The sequence below is a fragment of the Sinocyclocheilus grahami genome, unplaced genomic scaffold, assembly GCF_001515645.1.
Source record: "Sinocyclocheilus grahami isolate Dianchi unplaced genomic scaffold, SAMN03320097.WGS_v1.1 scaffold23.1, whole genome shotgun sequence".
NCBI lineage: Eukaryota > Metazoa > Chordata > Actinopteri > Cypriniformes > Cyprinidae > Sinocyclocheilus > Sinocyclocheilus grahami.
This window is the reverse complement of record NW_015505202.1, coordinates 1,994,255-2,015,205: the sequence shown is the minus strand read 5'-3', so window position 1 is coordinate 2,015,205 and position 20,951 is coordinate 1,994,255. Positions and strand designations below refer to the sequence as shown.

The 20,951-nt window shown below is 39.1% G+C and overlaps 3 protein-coding genes across 6 annotated transcripts in view; 2 read left to right on the top strand and 1 right to left on the bottom strand.

The window, feature by feature from the left end:
• The window catches only part of atl3 (atlastin 3), a 14,182-nt gene extending 7,501 nt beyond the window's left edge, over nt 1–6,681 (top strand). Inside the window, exons 7-14 of the mRNA XM_016245260.1 lie at nt 1,544–1,636; nt 1,736–1,874; nt 3,995–4,122; nt 4,209–4,265; nt 4,355–4,426; nt 4,683–4,874; nt 4,977–5,216; nt 5,322–6,681. Coding sequence (XP_016100746.1) covers nt 1,544–1,636; nt 1,736–1,874; nt 3,995–4,122; nt 4,209–4,265; nt 4,355–4,426; nt 4,683–4,874; nt 4,977–5,216; nt 5,322–5,390 — 990 coding nt within the window. The 3' untranslated portion in view covers nt 5,391–6,681. The remainder of the gene's footprint in view (nt 1–1,543; nt 1,637–1,735; nt 1,875–3,994; nt 4,123–4,208; nt 4,266–4,354; nt 4,427–4,682; nt 4,875–4,976; nt 5,217–5,321) is intronic.
• prss23 (serine protease 23) overlaps nt 2,803–20,951 on the bottom strand; it is a 30,195-nt gene continuing 12,046 nt past the window's right edge. Inside the window, exons 1-3 of one of the 4 annotated variants that reach the window (XR_001605784.1) lie at nt 17,919–18,281; nt 13,809–15,568; nt 2,803–2,813 (exon numbers count right to left, since the gene is read on the bottom strand). Coding sequence is in view for 3 of the 4 variants with exons in the window: in XM_016245272.1 (XP_016100758.1) it covers nt 14,420–15,550 (1,131 nt within the window). In the remaining variant the exon portion in view is untranslated. Of the gene's footprint in view, nt 2,814–13,564; nt 15,569–17,918; nt 18,283–20,951 lie in introns of those variants that run through there. The other 3 variants (XM_016245272.1, XM_016245280.1, XM_016245287.1) reach the window with 3 other exon arrangements.
• cfl1 (cofilin 1) lies at nt 7,457–12,194 on the top strand. Its single transcript, XM_016245300.1, has 4 exons — nt 7,457–7,572; nt 10,187–10,485; nt 10,771–10,847; nt 11,235–12,194. Exons 1-4 carry the CDS (start codon nt 7,570–7,572, stop codon nt 11,351–11,353), a joined length of 498 nt encoding a protein of 165 aa, XP_016100786.1. The 5' UTR covers nt 7,457–7,569; the 3' UTR covers nt 11,354–12,194.

Sequence of the window (20,951 nt, the reverse complement as noted above, 5' to 3'; positions counted from 1 at the left end):
GTCCACGAAAGTCCTTAAGATACCAGCATGATAACACACCCAGTCAAGTTGAATGAATGACTCAATGACTCACTCATTAAGTGTCTTACCACCACTTACTGGTAGTTTAGTTGAGAAGTATGTTGAAATGTATGCATTTCCCCCCTCAATATTTCTTATGTGTATATTCATAAATTTAAAACATTAATCTCATAACATTATTTATTGCAGTTGTAATTATTATTATTTGCAGTGTAAATGATTTAATCTGACTGGTAGAAGCCCTATAGTGTGTATTGAATTTATTGATAAATTGTAATAATTTGGTTAAAAATAGGCCTTTGTAAAGGTAAATAAAAATATGCAGATTTAAGTATGTAAAAGCTGATAGAACAGTGATGAAAATATTGCTTCAGAATAAATAGTTTACTTTCTAATTGATTGAGATGCACCTGTATGTAATAAAATGTGTATTTCCATTACAGGTTTAGGTCTTAAATTTCATATACGGTGGTATTAAAAAGGTCTTAATTCTTAAATTTAACTTGTTCATGTCTGTAGAAACCCTGTTATAGGCTTCTGTCCCTTTAAGACCGATTGCACAGATACAATATAATGATACACATGCGATTTTTTTTATTTTTTTTTTATTTTTCTCCACCGTTTACGTTCACATAAGGCATAACCGACTGTTTATGAGAATATTTGCTGAGACAGGGATTTTGAGATAATTTTGTGTAAATGTATCCGTTCAAGCTCGAGGAGACACGAAAGGGTAATCAATTCGGTGTTCCCGTGCTGTCTGAAACGCCGCTCTCTGTGTGCGCGCTTTGAGTGAGTGTGCACAGAAAACCGAGAGTACCGAATTGAATTCTCCTTCGCCTCTTCATGCGCTTCAGTGGTTTAAGTCAAGTCACCTTTATTTATATAGCACTTTATACAATACTGATTGTGTCAAAGCAGCTTTACAGTGTCAAACAGGAAAATAGTACAATAACAATAGTCATTTTTCCAGCTGAAGTCAGTTCATTGATGATTCAGTGATGTCATTATCCAGTTCAGCTCTCTTCCAATAGTGTCTGTGCAATCAGTCAAGCCTCCCCAACTAAGCAAGCCAAAGGCGACAGTGGCAAGGGTTCTCCTCTGGCCAGACGAAACCAGTTTAAAATGCTTGAATGTTTAAATTGGCAACACATGCAAATTATCAGCTACGATCCGTTTCATCCCTACAAGCGAGTGAACAACGTGAATCAAGGAAGGAATTTTATATCACTATTCTAGACAGCCCGTCAGGCAGGGCGGTGATACATTTTGGTAGCCCGACTGGAAGATACAATAGCCCTGGGATGTCGGGCTACCGATTTTGCGAGAACTGCCATTGTATTTAAATCTGTACCAAGAATAAGAATACTGTGGTAGTACCACAGACAACATTGTCTGAGAGCTCAGGACAGGTTTTTACATATAATTCGAAACAGTTAGATATCAGAGTGCATGTGTATTAAATAAAATGCTTATGCTTTCATATTTCCTTCATGTGGGTTCAACCCTTTCTTGCCCGCAGTCACTTATGTTCCTGGTCAGAGACTGGAGTTTCCCCTACGAGTACAAATATGGGTTTAAGGGAGGAAGTGATTTCTTGGACAAACGTCTGCAAGTATGTGACTAAGAATGATACTCATGTTTGGTATGTTCAGTTGTGTGTGCGTTTGTCTGTAGTGATATCTTTTTTGTGTGTTTGTCTGCCGGTGTTCAGGTGAAGCAGACTCAGCATGAGGAGCTCCAGACAGTGAGAGAGCACATTCACTCCTGTTTCACCTCCATTTCCTGTTTTCTCTTACCACACCCTGGCCTGAAGGTGGCAACAAGCCCTGCTTTCTCGGGACAGCTGTGTGGTATTAGACTTTATTCATGTTTTACTACACCTATTACCATATTACTACAACTACAACGCAATTACTACCATACTACAACTCAATTACAATTATGGATGCCACAATTACGTAATCGTTCAAAGCGGCAATTAATCGTTATTCTGCGTGCTTAAGATGTTTTTTTTTCTCTCTACACCTTATCTTAAGGGTTTTTCCCATTATTTTAATTTTAGTTTTATTATAACATTATAATACCATTCATATTTGTTCTTTTTTATAATTTAAAGAAGAAACCAATCCGATGTTTAGTTGACATTTGAGGCTTAATACTATAGAAAAGCACTAAAGGTTTTTCAGTTAGCCTAGAGTGTTTTCAGCTTGTTTATTTTCATATAAAAATACGGCATGCAGTTGCGTAAAACAATGGTATAAACATCGTTCAATGTAAGTTGTGATAATCGTAATTAATAATCGCAATTACAATTTCAAGGGAATAATCGACAATTATGATTTTGGTCATAATCGTGCAGCCCTAGTGCCAGCGAAGATCCGTCTTGAAAACACCATAATAATTGTTTCGTTTTTTTCAACTTCAAAAAAATATTTTACAGGGAGGAAGTGATTTCTTGGACAAACGTCTGCAAGTATGTGACTAAGAATGATACTCATGTTTGGTATGTTCAGTTGTGTGTGCGTTTGTCTGTAGTGATATCTTTTTTGTGTGTTTGTCTGCCGGTGTTCAGGTGAAGCAGACTCAGCATGAGGAGCTCCAGACAGTGAGAGAGCACATTCACTCCTGTTTCACCTCCATTTCCTGTTTTCTCTTACCACACCCTGGCCTGAAGGTGGCAACAAGCCCTGCTTTCTCGGGACAGCTGTGTGGTATTAGACTTTATTCATGTTTTACTACACCTATTACCATATTACTACAACTACAACGCAATTACTACCATACTACAACTCAATTACAATTATGGATGCCACAATTACGTAATCGTTCAAAGCGGCAATTAATCGTTATTCTGCGTGCTTAAGATGTTTTTTTTTCTCTCTACACCTTATCTTAAGGGTTTTTCCCATTATTTTAATTTTAGTTTTATTATAACATTATAATACCATTCATATTTGTTCTTTTTTATAATTTAAAGAAGAAACCAATCCGATGTTTAGTTGACATTTGAGGCTTAATACTATAGAAAAGCACTAAAGGTTTTTCAGTTAGCCTAGAGTGTTTTCAGCTTGTTTATTTTCATATAAAAATACGGCATGCAGTTGCGTAAAACAATGGTATAAACATTGTTCAATGTAAGTTGTGATAATCGTAATTAATAATCGCAATTACAATTTCAAGGGAATAATCGACAATTATGATTTTGGTCATAATCGTGCAGCCCTAGTGCCAGCGAAGATCCGTCTTGAAAACACCATAATAATTGTTTCGTTTTTTTCAACTTCAAAAAAATATTTTACACCAATTTTGTGATTTCACAGCACTTTGATCAAAGGGCCCATCCCTAATTATGCTGGTACATATCCACACAAATATTACATACACTACTGAAAATTTGGGGTTGGTAAGATGTTTTTAATGTTTTGGAAGACGTCTTTTACTGTATAAAATATAGTAAAAACTGTAATATTGTAAAATATTATTACAATTTAAAATAATTTTCTATATTTGAAAAATTGAATTTTTTCCTGTGATTTCCTTATGAAATCATTCTAATACGCTCATTTGGTGCTCAAGAAACATTTCTTATTATCACCGTTGAAAACAGTTGTGCTGCTTAATATTTTTATGGAAACCATGGTACACTTTCAGGATTATTTGATTTAATAGAAAGATCAAAAGAACAGAATACCTTTGAAATATGAATCTTTTGTAATATTTTAAATGTATTTTATTGTCACTGTTGATCAATTTAATGCATCCTTGCTGAATAAAAATGAGTTAGAAAAAAAAATCATAGTACAGTAGTGTATATTTGTCAACTCTCCACTTATTCTTTGCATCCCTCATTGTGGGTTTCATTTTCTTTTTGATATTGCATTTTCAGTCTCTCTTTGTATGCTGCCATTCTTATGTTGTGTTAACATATTCTAACTCTCTCTCTAACAATCACTCCTTCTGCCTCTCTCAGATGTGGCTCCAGAGTTCAAGGAACAGTTGCGAGAACTCCTTCCCAATCTGCTGAAGACTGACGAGCTGGCTGTAAAAGAGATCAATGGGAATAAGGTGACCTGCAGGGGCCTGCTGGAGTACTTCAAGGTGAGCTCACGCCTGGCTTATGATCATCTTGATGTCTATTTTGTTGAGCAGCATTTTAAAAAATATATATTTCACCAATCTGTCAGGCATATATCAAGATATATCAGGGAGAAGACCTTCCACAGCCTAAATCCATGCTACAGGTAACAATGCAGTTTTACGGTTATATGGTATTAATTTGTGACCTGTCACAAGATGTCATGTTGTTGAATTAATGTCTTGACTCATTCAGGCTACAGCAGAGGCCAATAACCTTGCGGCGGTGGCGTCATCTAAAGACCAGTACTACAAAAATATGGAGAAGGTCAGTATGTTACCTGGAATGTGTTACACACTCATCATATATACAATAAGAAGTACAGGTTAATACATACAGTTGCTGAATGAAACATTAGTAATAATTCGTAATAAACGAGAGAGACACAACATTGTCACTAATACACATTCTGTGCAAACTTTTTACATTTGCATTGGCATGTGGTTGCCAAACCTAATATCCATTTAACCTTTTATATAATTTCCTTTTTATTTATTTTTCACACATTCCCCCTCACTGCTAGGTGTGTGGTGGAGATCTGCCTTATGTGGCTCCTGACTCACTGGAGGAGAAGCACCGTTTTATCCTGCAGGAGGCCCTTCATCTCTTCTCCAGCACTAAGAAGATGGGTGGGCGGGATTTCTGTTACCGTTACCAGGAACAGTTGGAAGCAGAGCTAAAAGAGCTGTGGGAGTCCTTTAGCAAACACAACGAGGTAACAGTAATGTGAAAAATAATCGATAAAATTAATGTGTGAAAAATATTTCAGAACTTAGTGGATTTTATAATTTTTTTTGTACTCATGCTGTCTTTTCAGTCCAAGAATGTTTTTAGTGCTTTCCGGACACCTGCAGTGCTGTTTGTCCTGGTCTGCCTCCTGTATGTGCTGTCAGGAATTTTGTTCTTCATTGGCCTGGAAACTATTTCCTTTGCATGTGACTGTGTAGTTGGTCTGGCCATGATTGCTATGCTGACCTGGGCCTTTATCCGGTACTCTGGCCAGTACAGAGAAGTAGGCACAGCCATAGACCAGGCTGCTGGAGTAATACTAGAGCAGGTAAAAATATTCATTTAATAAATAAATATATATATATATTTAAAATAAAGATTAAAAATTTACCTAAGTTGTCTAAATTCAATTTTTAATTTTTTTCCCCCCCAGGCCACAGATGTGTTAAACAAGACAAGAAGCCAGAGTCAGGTGGCTGCACAACAGAAGAAGACAAGATAGCTTTTCAATCATACAGAAAATGCCAGAACAAAATGTAAACTGCACAGACGCGACCTATAATATGTTATCAAATAATGCACATCTCCAAACATAGCACTTAAACTTCTACTTCTTATACAGGTTGACTGATTTTGTCAGAATATCTTAAAGCAGATTTTTAAATATCAACACAAATATGAATATAAGACCAAATATCACAAACCAGCAGCTGGTATTTCAGGGACAGGTATGGATTTAGCACAAGGGCTAAACTCTCCACAGAGCTGCATTGATACGTTTACAGTTGTTAATTCCAGTACAGCCAAAGACATCCTCCATAGCAGGTTAGGGTCGTGTATCTCTTAGATTGCACTTGTGTTGTACTCTGTAGATATGTTATCTGTTTGTTCTCTTTAGCCATGAATACCTTTGCACATGAACTGCCCTTACTTCATTAAGGCTTAAGCTTGATAAGATATTTAGTATTAAAAGTGTAACTACACTATATTATGTGACCGTTGCCAGAGCTTTGTTCTGTGATCTTTGTACCAATTTGTGGCCTTCTATGCATTCCATTTTTCTATCTTGTATACATCCATGTTTGATTTAAATGGGAAGTTCTGTCAGCAAGCTGTTTCACTTGTATTGGGTTTCGTAATCGGGGTAACAAACATATATTATTGCAGCCCAATGTTCTTAAGTGCTGGACTGGTTCTGTTCACTTCTTCTTAACTGCTGGCATGTTGTTCGGTGTTGAAAACCATCCTGAATCTGTCATTAAGTTGAATTGAAAGTTCAAGAAAAGCTCATATCAAATATTAATTGTGCACTATTCTGTAATCAGGTTCATATTTGCTTATCATATTAGTAAATGCCTGATTTGGTTCAGTTATTTGAGTGGCTTAAGCACTGTTGCGTCTTATGACTTTCCATTGTAATTTTTGTCAGGTGACATTCCTCTTATTTCATGTATGATGTGGTGGTGAAATGGTATACCTGGAGAATTCTGTTTCCAGGCATATGAGAGTACCTGAAAGCATTTTTTTCAGGTTTTTAAAGACAATGAAAATATGCATATGCCCCCTAAGGCATGTCTGTAATGTGTATTTGTGGCGTTGTTCTTCGTTGCATTCCTCCAGAGCCTCAGCTGGGGGGCTTTGAATGTGTTGCCTTCATTATTATTTTTTTCAGTCGAGTGGACCTGCCTCAACTGACATACCAGGGATCATTCTCTATCACGTTCACGGTTACTTTATATATCCCAAAAAATAAAGCTATAAGCATGCCATACACCGATGGGTCTTGTTTGTAAGAGACGTGTCGACGTTTGTACACTAGGTGTCAGCATTGATTTAAACGGAGAGAACATTTCAGTGAGCACCGTGGCCACGTTTTGAACATCCGTTCATTTCCAAGAGTCTACAAATGAACAAAAGCGAGCAAACGGAATTTTTAATTCACACAACGTTTGTTTCACTTCAGATAGCAAGGGTATTCTATTCTATTTGGTCAGTGGAACGTGTTGTTCCTTTGCTGTTTGGTTCTTGTGCACCGCTCCCTCTAGCGCGCGCTGTTTGAATTGTTCCTATAGAAATGAAATGCCCTTCTTTCCTTATATGGCGATCGGAGTCGCGAGCCGCATGGTGTGCGCAGCTTTGGCTGAAGCGCGCTCACGACTGTCACCATTTGCTTCCTTATTTGGAAGCGAGTTAAGCGAACCTTAAAAAGGGGCAGAGACGAACGCAAAGGGTTAGGCTCAGACAGCAGCGTGCCCTACGAGCCACTAACGAATATCGCTATTGGTGTAGTATGTGTTTCGGTGCAGAATTTAGTAGTATAACAGCACCGTCCATCATGTCACGTTACCATGTATAGGGCAGAAAACTCCCATCACAAGAATTTCCCGAAAAATGTTAATTAATTTATAATAATCATATATATATACGACCATACGTTTGTGCCAGTGTGCTACTAACAACAGTGAATATATATTTCGTTGTGCCCAAGTCCGTTTGTATAGAGCCCAGAACTACAGATCCCATAACACCTCAATAAGCGCGTGACATGGACGCTCGTTCCCGTCTGCTGCGCGGCCACGCGCAAAAGGGCGCGCCCGAGTGTTGTATCAAGTGCGCGAGACCGAAGGACTGCATTACAGCTCATTCAATTCCTATCCAGACGCCGACTAGCAAAGACAACCATGGTATGTCTACATTTAAATAACAACTAATACAATTTACGGCTAGTTTCAACGTGTTTGAAGGGTTTAATGACTAGGTTGTGGGCTTTATTGGTTTTTATTGTGAAACAAATCTGCCAATTAACCCCTCAGCCGACTAATAGCTGCAGGCTATGTTAAGTGCCGTGACTTTTGAGAAAACCGCAAACCGATATTCGTTGGTTCTCGTGGCAGTGTCTGTATTTATTACCACGTACGATCAATCTCGCGGTTCTCGGTGGTGTGATTGTCCGTGGCCTTCAGCTAATTCGGATGCGATGAGATTGACAAAAATGAGACGCACAAACAACTGGCGCCATTTCCCCGCTCAGCCTCCTTTATTTCTGTGAGTCCAGGCCCAGGAAAGGCCTCGCCGCTTTTTATCACACGCTCCCTACAGGCCCCATCGCCCCACAGACGGTCACAGCGCTCGGGGATATTAGAAACGAGCTGTGAATAAACCAATGACCGCGTGTGTGTGTTTAACTGCGTGTTTCACCGGCCGGATGAAGCGCTTTCACGACTCTGTCCTTTGTCTGATCACGGCCATCCGTCAGAAGACACCGTGGCTCGCTCCAGACGGGCTGCGGGCGTGTGTAAAAACATCGGTTATTCATCTTTTGCGGCCGAGTCCTCGCGTGCTTGCAGGACGCTTCACGTCTTCGGAACGCAGTCATTTTGCGGATATTTGGAACACGCGCACGAACACTGCAATCGTGGCCCCACCCTAATTCTCGATGCACAGATGGTGTTGGTTTATTTCTTTGACCAAAAATAACCTCGACTGGGAACCTGTTAGGTAGCTTACAACTCGATTTCAGCCGAAATATTACTAAAGTATTTGCGCTGAGTGGAAGCAAACCCAGTTTGAAATCCGTTACTTGTGTATTTGCATATCATCAGGCTGCGTGTGCACCACTACACTCTTCCTGGTTGGACGTAACGTTGATGAAGCGTCGCCTAACTTGATTGCTGAGGGGAAATGGTGTTCGTGCCGCGTGTAGGTTGAAGGAAATGCCGGTTCCGGTGCGACCAGTGTCGGTCGAGAGGACAATATGCGACGTTAAACCTCTCTCTGAGAGAGGCATGTGACCGAACGCCTTATACAATAGCTCTTCTTCATTTGAGGGCACAGACGTCACATTTCCTGTATCACAATGCTCACTCATTTCTCACTGTGGGTTTCACTTCTCGGTGAACGTGGATGATTTACCAGCAGCATTAGTGTCCTTGTACTTGAACTTTGCACTTTAATCTTTTGATGCTAGATGACAGATGAGGGTGGGAACGCCTTGTTTTCTTGCAGAAGATCTCGAATTTGCATGTACTCTTTCAATCTTGTGATTTTAAACAGAATTGGATTTTAAAGAAACATTCATGTATTGCCTTTTAAAAGTCTTTTTAGCCAAAACAAGGATCCCATGATCATAAAGACTGGAAAGGTCGTGGTAGTTCATTGGTCAAAAGGTGTGGGAATCCTAATTCTCTTTTGGGATTTCAGTGCCCCATTTTTTGTGAGCGTGTTGCGTAATGAGGCATCTTAACACAGTCCCTTCATTCACACCTTAAGCAAACCCGGTTCCACCCATTAGACTTACGTTTCCTGTAAGTGGGCCATTTTAGCATATACCCCGCTAGGCTCCGTGTGTCCACGTTTTAACATGTCCTCATATGCTATTCAGAAGCTGGATACTAGAGACACTAGAGAACTCAAGGTTCAGGTTTCTAGCCTTTTTAAAGGGTTTTCTCATTGCTCACAGTAGAATCTTAGTAACTGAAATGTTGAGTGCCTGGTTATGGCAATGCAGCATGAGTCACTGATCCACGATTCTAATGGAAATCAGAGGACCTAGTTTTATGGGACTGGTTTGACTGAGGCCATTTAGATTTTTCACAGAAGAATCATTGTTTTGTGATCTAAAGATATGCACCAGCTTTGTATGGCATGACTCTTATAGCATCTACATCGATTGAGTAATTTTATACATATTTAATGCTCCTGCATCAGTACAAATCACATCAGCTCTTATGAGGAAGTGGCCAACCTTGCCTCTGTTCAAATGTGTTAGAGCATATCAGACACCATATCTGAGGTGTCACGTGACTTGGAAAGAATGGTGCCTTGTTCAAATCAGCCCTTTTTTCTTAAACTTACAATCCCCCCCTCCCTCCTAAGAATAAAAAACAGATCCCTGCAATGTTGGGGGTTTTTTTCCCTCCCAGATTGATGTTTAAGTTCTTTTTGCCTTGATTCCCATTTCACTGCCCTAAAAGTGTGCTGTCCTGTTTCTCCTACGTCAGGGTTTTTGTTTAGTCCCTTACTGCCATCTCGCATGGAAAAACCTGCCGGCCTAGTAGTTTGGATTCAGCCTAACAAGGTCCAGATATAACCATCCAGTTTTGTCAAAAGGGCAGCCAGTTTAGCTAGAACAGACAGCGTTATTTGTTTAAAAATCCCATTCATTCACTCATTCTAACTTTGCACCCACACATTCACACATCCTTGCTCATCAGCTCACTCACTTCCCTCTATTGAAACGAGCCCTCCATGTGACCTTATCCTGTGTGTGTGTGTGTGTGTGTGTGCGCTCGCTCGCAGGCCTCCGGAGTTACAGTGGATGAGAATGTGTTGACGATCTTCAATGACATGAAGGTCCGCAAGGCTTCTGCCAACGAGGAAGAGAAAAACAAGAGGAAGAAGGCTGTTCTCTTCTGCCTGAGCGAGGACAAGAAGCATATCATCATGGAGAAGGGCAGTGAGATCCTGCAGGGAGATGAAGGAGATCCCTACCTTAAGTTTGTCAAGATGCTTCCTCCTAATGACTGTCGCTACGCTCTCTATGATGCCACATATGAGACTAAGGAGACCAAGAAAGAGGACCTGGTTTTCATTTTCTGGCAAGTCTTAAGAGCGTCTGCATGTGATTTCATTTAGATCCCAATCCTGTTCCTGGAGATGTGCCTTTCTGCAGACTTCAGTTCCAACCCTGTTCTGATACACCTGTCTATAATTATCAAGTGTTCCTGAAGGTCTTCATTAGCTGGTTCAGGTGTGTTTGATCAGGGTTGGAGCTGAACTTTGCTGGAAGGTACATCTCCAGGAACAGTATTGGGGGCCACTGATATAGACTTGTCAAATTCTTGCATGAATCACATGATCTGATCTCCTGTTGTGTTGCACAGGGCCCCAGAAAATGCCCCACTCAAAAGCAAGATGATATACGCCAGCTCCAAGGATGCCATCAAGAAGAAGTTCACAGGTAATGCTAAAAATGATATATATTTTAAAAAAAAAATGATTGTATTTAATTTTGCTGAACTCTACTGAACTGTATATAAATGACAAATTATGGTTAATAAAACTAAAACCATAAAACGTGTTTCTTGAAATAAATTAACTGAAATGTATGAACTTAATTTAAAATCTGAGAAAAATATAGATGCCTTTAACAAAAAATATTAAAAACGCATGCACAAGTTTTTAAAAGTTAAACTGAAATTTTATATGCAAAATAAATGTAAAATTAACTATAGTAGCAGAATGATACTAAAATATGAACTAATTGAAATATGCATGCAATATTTTATTTGTATGATAAATTATGTAAATCGGAGTTGTAACCTTTTTGTCCTGTCTTGTTTCACAGGTATCAAGCACGAGTGGCAAGTGAACGGTTTAGAAGATATCAAGGACCGAAAGACCCTTGCTGAGAAGCTTGGGGGAGCGTCAGTGGTGACTCTCGAGGGCAAGCCTCTGAGTGATTGAGGCTGACACATTTCAGGGGTTAGCTGTTCATTCAGACATGGGTGGGGCAGATGGGCCAGCACGACTGTTTGTGGGCCACGGGGTGGGTTAATGCGGGTGGGGAGGGTTGGGCGAAAGTGACAGTTTCCAAACTCCACACATGACGAAAGATGTAGGCTGTCATTCCAGTTCACACATACAATGATCAAGAACAAAAACATAAGAGAAAAAAAGATCTTAAAAGACAAAAACCAAGGATGATGATTATAAAAACAAAAGTAATATAACTGTAAATGTGTACTGGCAGGTTTTCGTTCTTTCTGGGTTCCATTAGATTGTTGAAAGGAAAGACTGAGACGGCAGCCGTTACAATTCAGCTATACAACATACTATTTGTTCTTAAGATTTTTTTTGTTTGTTTTTTTTGGGGTCAAAAGTCTAGTTAAGTTTTTCTAAGTATGTGTGTTGGATGGTAGAGTATGAAGACTAGGTTGTAGTACAAAATTTACTACAAAATCTCACGTTATCGGACCATTCTGGGAACACAATTTACTCTCCCCTTCCCTTTTTTGTTTTATTTTGAGCTCACTAGTCATTTTAATGATTCCTTCCGATTTAAATATTTCCAAATGTAATTCAAAACTATGGCACTGGTGTCAAGAAATTGTACACATTCCTTCTACCTGTAAAATCTGGGACCTAGTGGGTGAGCGGTCTGTTGATGAATCGGATTGAGTGGATTGATGGACACGTATTAAGTTTAGATGGAGCGATATATTTGGTTAGCCTGTGTACAGAGCTTTGATGGATATTGGTCAGTGGATGTTTTGTATCGTCTCCTTATCTCTAATAAAAAAAGCACTAAACAAATCTGCTGTGTTACAACTGGTTTGTTTCTTCATGTTTGGCAAATTCTCTGTGTTTTATTTATTTTTTGTTTTGCCCCAAGGTGAATCTAATTAGCTCTTTATCTTGGAATACTCGTTGATCTTTTATATTGGTTTATAGATATTTGTGTGTGGATATTCTGCATTTGTTGCCATTTTATCAGTGGTTTATGCACTGAAATATGTGATGGTTTGCAAAATTCATAAAGTTTCAAATGGATCCTAACAAAAGACTGCTTTCTCATCCTCCCTATGGATTTGATGGGTGGCTGTGCTGGAATGCAACTGTGGAACTATAATATTATCAAACTGCCCTTTGATCATGTAGTTCAGTAGATTACAAGCTCATAATAAAAATAGCTGTTATAAAATTATGATTTCAAGATAATGGCATCAAACTGCTGAATATTAACTACATTCAAAACCGTTAATAAAAATGCAGTTCCTTAAAACAAACTTCACTGAGTCAACTCCTGAACAGATACATTTTTTTAAATTATCTTCTTTTTTTAAAGTCCAACATCTCACTCCTGCTGGCACTTAAAAGAACCAAAGCCATATACAAGATAACACATAAATGGGCAGATGCGTATTCTGATGAATGACCAAAAAAAAATTGTCACTTTAGAATCATATGTAGAGGGTTAATGTAGTAGTGTTCAACCTGAAAAATTAACCTTTTACTAATCAGAAGCAGCCCAAGAAATAAAATAACTGAAAAACATTCTCATACATCAGTATTGAACAAAATCTTTAAGTAAAAAAAAAAAAAAGGGATTTCTGTGAACAGTTTTGATTGACCAATGAGTAAATGAAGTGTGTGGTACGCTAGATCATTCGTTCTTTTAAAAACAGTTACTGGACAGTTTGACCTATTTTAAAGCACTGAGCTTCTGCAATGCTGCTGAATGTCGCGATCACGTCAGTATAATCGCTACTGACTGAAGCGTAAGCACTGCTGCTGCTCAGCCATGTTGTGATAGACTCGATGAAAGATGTACGTGAACCAGTGGAGGGCAGTAGAGATTCATTTCAAACCCCCGCAGGAAAAAAATGAACCTTCCACCTTCCTGTGCTCAACTACAATCTGAACTTTTCCTGGCGTATTACAGTATATTTGAGGTTATGAATTAACGAACCACAAGCTATCAGTAGCTACTGCAGCATTGACCTCGCACATTTTCAATAACAAATAATAGTGTTACTGTAGCTGTAATGACTGGCAGGATCTGTTCATGTATTTTTTTGTTTACTTGGTACCAGGGTTACCAAATTACCTCTAAAATAAGGACAGCAAAAACAAGACACATTTAATTAAACATTTTATTAAAATAAAAGCTTTAAAAATATATAATAATCATTTACCCCACAACCTTTCTCTTAGTTTGTGTCCAGTCTTTATATTACTCCTAAGAATAGTGAAAATAATTTCGCAGTAGATATTGTAATGTTACCAATGTGAGGTCTTCATCTGTCTTGGAAATGAGTATGTAACCGTAGAAGAGTGACCTATATTCATAGTGCCAGATGAATGCATAAACAAGATTTTCAATCCGTTCTTTAAATATATATACTTTCAATTTAAACACCTCACAGTCATCGATTTTTATGTTAATCATAAATCAGAAAACATAAAAATAGTATACTTAGCAGACCAAACGGATGTGCAGGTATGGAAAAGAAGGACGCATAGCCCTTTTGCATCTACTTTTAGTCAGCAAATAAACTCTGTGCATGTTAATCTAGCATTAGCCAAAACCCAAGTGATGAGATGTAAGAAAACCTGTCTCCATCCCAAATCTACTTTCTAAAAGTGCAAAGAACAGTTTGAAGCATTTATAATGTGTAATCTGAACAAAGCAAGGCTGTGGAGAGAATCATATAACAGATCAGATGTCTACTTAACATTGGCAGAGACTCGACAAGATAAATCTACTGTGTTGTAGGACTCAAAGTCTAAATCTATGCGTAACATTGCCAGTATAGTGAGCAAAAACTAAAGGTAGTGGTTAAACAAAGTTCCAGTTCAACCCATGTGTGCGATCGAAGCCTGTGGGTATCGAGCTACCAGCCATGGACCTTCTTTCTTCTCAGATTCAGTAGCCACACCCATAAAAGGATTGTAAAGTGCAGGTTCCAAAATCAGGCATGTCATATTTTGTCCACTGATTTGATATTGTCCCATTCCTCTGTCATACTTTCAGTCCTGACTGCAGTCCACCTTATTTCCATGAACCCAGTAACAGATCTGAGCAAACTTCAGCGGAGTGAAGCGAACAGCCACGTTGTAGTCGCGATTCTCGCCGTTGATTTCCAGCCACTGGTGGCCCGAGAAGATCCCAATGACCTTGCGCTCCCAGCGCTCTAATGTATCGTCCCACACGCGTCCATAAACACCAGAGCCGCTCGCTCCAGGGCGGGCATCACAGTGCTGATAGATCAAATCGTTGGACTCATCCACCACAGGACAAAAGCGGTACACCAGTTCCCCAGGCCGGTCACTGTCAAATCCAGAGAAGTGGATGCGTTTACCAGCCAAACTGTCTGAGGAGGGTGCCACAGCCAGTCGCATGAAGGGACGCCGGTGAGGCCAGCGCAACTCTAGAAGTGCATAGTCAAAATCCATGCTGACCTCTTGAGGACCTTGAATCCAACCTTTAGGAACCCGGGTGCGTTTAACTCTCACCCAGCGCACTAAGGGTTTCTTCACGGGAGCCTGACCCGGCCTTGTACCGTTAACAGACGGAGGGATTAGAAAGCCCACCCTGAGCTTCCTCGCTCCCTTGACGTAATCCTTCCCATCATGCACGCAGTGGGCTGCGGTCAGGACGTGCTGCTGGGACACCAGAACTCCAGTGCAGCCGGTGGAAATGCGGACGGCTGTGGAGAACGGGTAGTCCAGAAGGAAGTGGTCACCACGGATGTTAAATCGCCCATCTGAACCGTAGATCTGGCGTTTTAGCCGCTTACGACTGGGAGTGGTTACTTTGGGCCGCCTGAAAGGAAGTTCAGTGTCGTTTTCTTCCAGGACAACAGTGGTTAAAGTTCGCGAGCCATCTGCATAAAGAGTTTCGAAAGCTATGTGCTCTTTATCAGTGTCTTCTCTTTTGCGGTAGCAGCTCTCGTTGCAGTGGGTAGTGAAGTCCAGCTGAGCTTTGGAACTGAAGCGGGAGCGGGACAGCGGCAGGGTGGCATGAGGTATCAGCAATGGGAGGTGGACGTGGGACTGATGACGAGGTTCTCTCACTGAAACTGAGCTGGGCAGGAGGAGTAGGAAAAGCAGGCCAATACAGCAAGGATGGGCCAGACCCAATCTCCGGTTTGGCACCATGGCTGAGAAGTATGCAACCTAAAAGCAAATACAAAAATATATGCAAGCATGAAATAAAACTCAAGATGTTCTCCATTTTGCATATTTAAGGCTAAGGAAATTTAATGTGCAGTATTTAATCCTAAAATTTTGGTTCTTTATTGGCATTTATGGTTCCATGAAGAACCTTAAACAAAAGGTTCTTTATATAGTGGAAAAAGGTACTTCAGATTATTACAATTTTGCACACTAAAGGCTGGAATATACTACATGACACAATTTTCAAACACTAGGCATAATACATTTTCCATCTTTGCAAATTGTTACAGAGAAAAACTGAGCATCACACACTTCAAGTCTTGTTCCTAGACATGACAAATAATTTGCTGCCTGCAATAGTATGTCAAACAGTTTGCCAAGAGTAGTATTAGAAAAACACTACTTTTACAGAGTCTCTGGAGTATGCATTTAGTGAACACTTCACCCCATGAAGCTATAGGAGAAAAGTTGTGAATAACAGTGAAGCGACGCGAGTAATGCTGGTAGGTCACGTGACAGTAACAACATGATGGATGTAGATGTAGTACGTCCGAATTTCATTCATACTACCCATATTCATACTATATAGAATGTACTTTTTTAAAATGGTTGTGAAGTTAGTTAACTAAATGTTAAACTAAATTGTGTATTATAGACAACATGTGATTTTGGATGCAAGCATTGTGTTCTAAAATTCACTCAAAATATCAAACATGTTCGGATATCTTCTGAATGGATGGAATCATAGTCTGAAGCTAAAATTCAAAGTGAAACCTGTCAACACAAGTTTGCAGACTGGCTATGACATTCGACAACTAGTATCGAATGTACATCAGGGTAAAGATGTGGGCAAAAGTCATAGAGATCACTTTAAGGCCTTAAGGAAAAAAAGGCTTCTTTTAAGAACTTTACTGAAAGGAACCCAAAATCATTCTTTTATGGCATCGTGAAAACTCACTTTTGGAACATTTATTTTTTTAAGTGTGTTGGTGACAACATTCTTGAGCAACTATAGATAAGTGCAGTGCATTTTGGTCAGAATGCTCAATAAAAAAAAGACAAAAAACTAAAGGTAATAACCCATAGAGTCTGAAGTAGCCTAAAGATTGAAAGAGTTTGATTAAAGACAGAAATCCTCTAAAACGATGTCAGACATAGCCTTATAACTTTAAAAAGAGGCTTCTTTTAAGAACTTTACTGAAAGGAACCCAAAATCATTCTTTTATGGCATCGTGAAAACTCACTTTTGGAACATTTATTTTTTTAAGTGTGTTGGTGACAACATTCTTGAGCAACTATAGATAAGTGTAGTGCATTTTGGTCAGAATGCTCAATAAAAAAAAAGACAAAAAACTAAAGGTAATAACCCATAGAGTCTGAAGTAGCCTAAAGATTGAAAGAGTTTGATTAAAGACAGAAATCCTCTAAAACGATGTCAGACATAGCCTTATAACTTTAAAAATAAATTAATTTTACATTTAGCTGGCTATAATCTGTTTAAAAGTACCAGTGGTTTTGGGCATCACACTTACACCCACTGGCCTGTAAAAATAAAGTTTGTATACTAACTGCTATCACCCCCTTTTTGTGTAGAATAAATCAGCTTTTTCTGAGTGTACAACTGACTGCACCACTGGATTAATAATATAAAAAAAGCTCAACGCTATACTTATTTTATTATAGCTTAGAATTTTATTGTTAGATAAATTATGATTGCCAAATATGTGCCTTGCCTATTCATCTTTAAATTACAATCTGGGGGAAAAAGCATCAATGCACGACACACATAATAGTCTATTATAAACATAGGCGTAATACAAATGACTTGAGTAGCCCTAGTATTAAGGGACGTTATCATCTGCTCCATTCATCATGGACACCCATGTGGGACACCTGGGGAACAACCTGTTTCCCACAACATCCCTTTGTCCCGAAACCCCCCAATCTCGTCTTTTTTGTTGTCCTTCACATCATGAATGAATGTTCAACCAACCCTATCCACGCTTTGCGTTAAAATCAAGGAAAACAAACTCTGTTTACCTACCCTCAATTTCCCATTGAGGCTGTACAAACCAACAACTGCAATGTACTTGCGCAAAAGACTGCTAGGAGGTAGTATTCCAAATCTACACAAACTAAGCATTTGATATTGGGAAAACGCCTTTAAATACATTGTATTTCTGTAACTTGTAATGTTGGGTGGCATCTCAATTAAAACGAGAGTTTAATAATACGTACAGCCAACAAGAGCAGCAGTTTGACCCGTGCGCCACAGCTTTACGCACACACTCTTTGACGAGGAAATGACACAAAACAGTTTAAAAGAAATCCGTTAACGGATGATACTTAACTTCAAGCTGTATTAAGAATGACCAAGGCTTGTTTAAATCCAAATCACAGGTTCTTCTCCTGAAAGTTCACCGGGTATCCCAGTCTCCAGGTTTACTCCCATCTCCACTGTGAAGGTTTGCGCTGGAGTGCGTGACAGTTCCGCCAAACATACACAATCCTTTTAACCGCCTATCCTTTCTTCAAATACCGATTCTTTTCAACGGCCCTTATCTCATCACATCAGACAGCACACTTGCCTTCCGTTGAATGGTGTAGTGCAAAACTGAAGTCGTCCAAGCCCAATAACCGAGGCGCCTCCCCGCGTGGTCCTAGTGCCGCCCCGCAGGGATAAAGGCAAAGATGGTGCGTCCAAAAGCAACATCTATGTGTGACCAGTCTGATACTTCTTCAGTACTGCACTTCCTTCTGCTCTCAATCGTTATTCTTTAAATGTAATGACAAACCTGTCTGATAAAAGACCATATATTCTGGGCATGCCTTGGCACACATTAAAATATTCTTGCAGGTGTTATTAAGCTGTCTAACATACCCAGGTGAAAAATAAGTATATTTAAATTGTGCTTTTTCAGACATACTTACGCTATAGAGAAAATATAATTCAATAAAATGAACTTGACCTTCAAGGGGGGCGGAGGGTGCCGTTGGGGGGGAAACACCGACCCTTAAGATGCTCCAAACCATCTAAGACTTTCCTTCATCTTCAAAAGAAAAGCGGAGATATTTTAATAAAAATCTGAGAGATTTATGTCCCTCCGATGAAAGAAGATTCACCAAAGATGTTCACGTTTCAAAAAGTTAAAATCGCAAAAAAACATCGCCAAAGTAATCCATATGAATTGCGTGGTTTCCTCCAAGTGCCCTGAAGAGACACGTTCACGACCGCTCTATATAATACTGTTTAAATGTAGACTTATATTCACATTCAAGAGACATTTGCACGCACATGTTTTTTTCATATATGATGTTGAAATCCTTGTGGGAATTTCAGAAATATCTATTTTTAAAAAAAGCAAATTTATAAACACCTAGCTTATCACAATTAATGTATCATGTAATGAACTTATTAACATAGTATTTCTACTATACTTTTTAGAAATATACTAATCGTGTGCTTGTGTTTAGCATATTCCTTAAACGTGTAGCTAATCATATATTTATTACCAAAGTATTTAGTATACTTTTTATAAATACATTAAAAGTATGCTTCTGTTTAACATATTTCTTAGAAGTATAACTAAGCATATATTTAATACAAAAGTACTTCTAGTATACTTTTTAGAAATATATTAAAATGCAATTCAATATATTTTTATTGCACTTCAAATAAGCATGTTGGGAATACAAATGTATTATAAACATACTACTTGAATTTCAAGTATATTTTTAATACATTTAATACTACGTCTTTTTCACCTGGGTAGGCTAAAGTCAAGGCAAGCATGTCTTGAGGATATACATTCCTTCTCACTTCAGTTAAATTATACTACATGTACTGTGCCACTCAAAGCGAGTGCAATGTGCATGTGTTTAGGTAACTGTTTTAGCATGTATTGCTTATTATGACTCCTTAAAGCTACCTATAGGTGTGACTAATCTTAACTGTTATGGGTTAAATGGGTTAAAATGACCAATTGTTAGAGGGTTGGTATTATAGGAGGACACATTCCAGAAATACTTGGGTGTGTTGCAGTCGTGATGGTGTCCTGCATAATGCAAGCTTGAATATAACCTTCTGACCTTGATCTTCCTCAAGCACTCACACCACTTGCCCTAACCTGCACAAAGCACTTCGGAAAGCCCTCAGGTCAAAAGATTTCCATTTCTAAGATGCATTGCACAAAATAAGGGGCCTTAATGTCTAAAATACACAGCTTTAAACAGTCTCCAACAATATGAGTGTGTGTGCGTGCGTAGCAAAGGAAAAAAGAGATTAAATTGCCTTTGTTGCTCAAGTGCATAAAAAGCATATCAAATCATATCACTTTTGCTCAACTAAACAAGCCATACAATCGTGTGCCAAAGTATGCTGGCCTGCAGCCTTGGAGTTAAAAAGATAATTGTGAGACAAAAAAAAAAAAAATAATAATAGTGACATTATGACATACAGTGGGGCAAAAAAGTATTTAGTCAGCCACCAATTGTGCAAGTTCTCCCACTTAAAAAGATGAGAGAGACAATTGGTGGCTGACTAAATACTTTTTTTCCCCACTGTATAGAGTCACAATTGCGAGATTCAAAGTCAAATTTCAAGAAATAAAGGCACAGAGATATAAAGCCACAATTGGGAGATATAAAGTTGCAATCACTTTTTAATTCATTTGTATTTTAAGGCTTCCATACTACGGTTAATCTTAGTATATAACTAGATCTGCTTCATTTCCAATACAAAAGATTTTTTCCACAACACCCCAGGGCTGTTCACTCAGCCTGTGGTTTTGCACTAGGATAAGGAATGTTTGAAGTCTTGTAGGGGTTCTGGAAGTCTGTAAATGTCTAATACCATAGCAAAACACTGTTCAGTGATGGTATCATGTACTACATTGAGTGTCACGGTGGGTGAGTGAGATTCTGTTGACGTGTGCTGGCTCTGACACGTGGTACACATTGTGTGTTTCCTGCCCTCTTTCTCCAGGTTTTCTTTCATACACTTCCAGACATATATCTTATTTAACATCACAAGCCACCAGAGACTGAACTGGATATCATTCTAGCTGACAAGCCACTGATATTTGCTAAGCTCTTTCACGGTACGTGATAAGGGGTTAGGACATAGGAAATGCAGCCTAAAGCTCATTCACTCGAACAGGAATCTGCTACCTTGGACAATCCCCAGATCGCTTTACAGTGGGACTTTTGTTCTTGACCTGTCCTGGCTTCATGCCTCATGGAGGGAGGTGGGGCCGTGAGGAGGGGCCTTTGAAAGTGTGTCCATTCCTCAAAAGCTGATCTTTTATCACCTCCAGCTCCAGCTTGAGTCCTGTGCCTCTGTGGCCTTTTCTCTATTCACTATAGGCTGTCTATTTTCAGAACA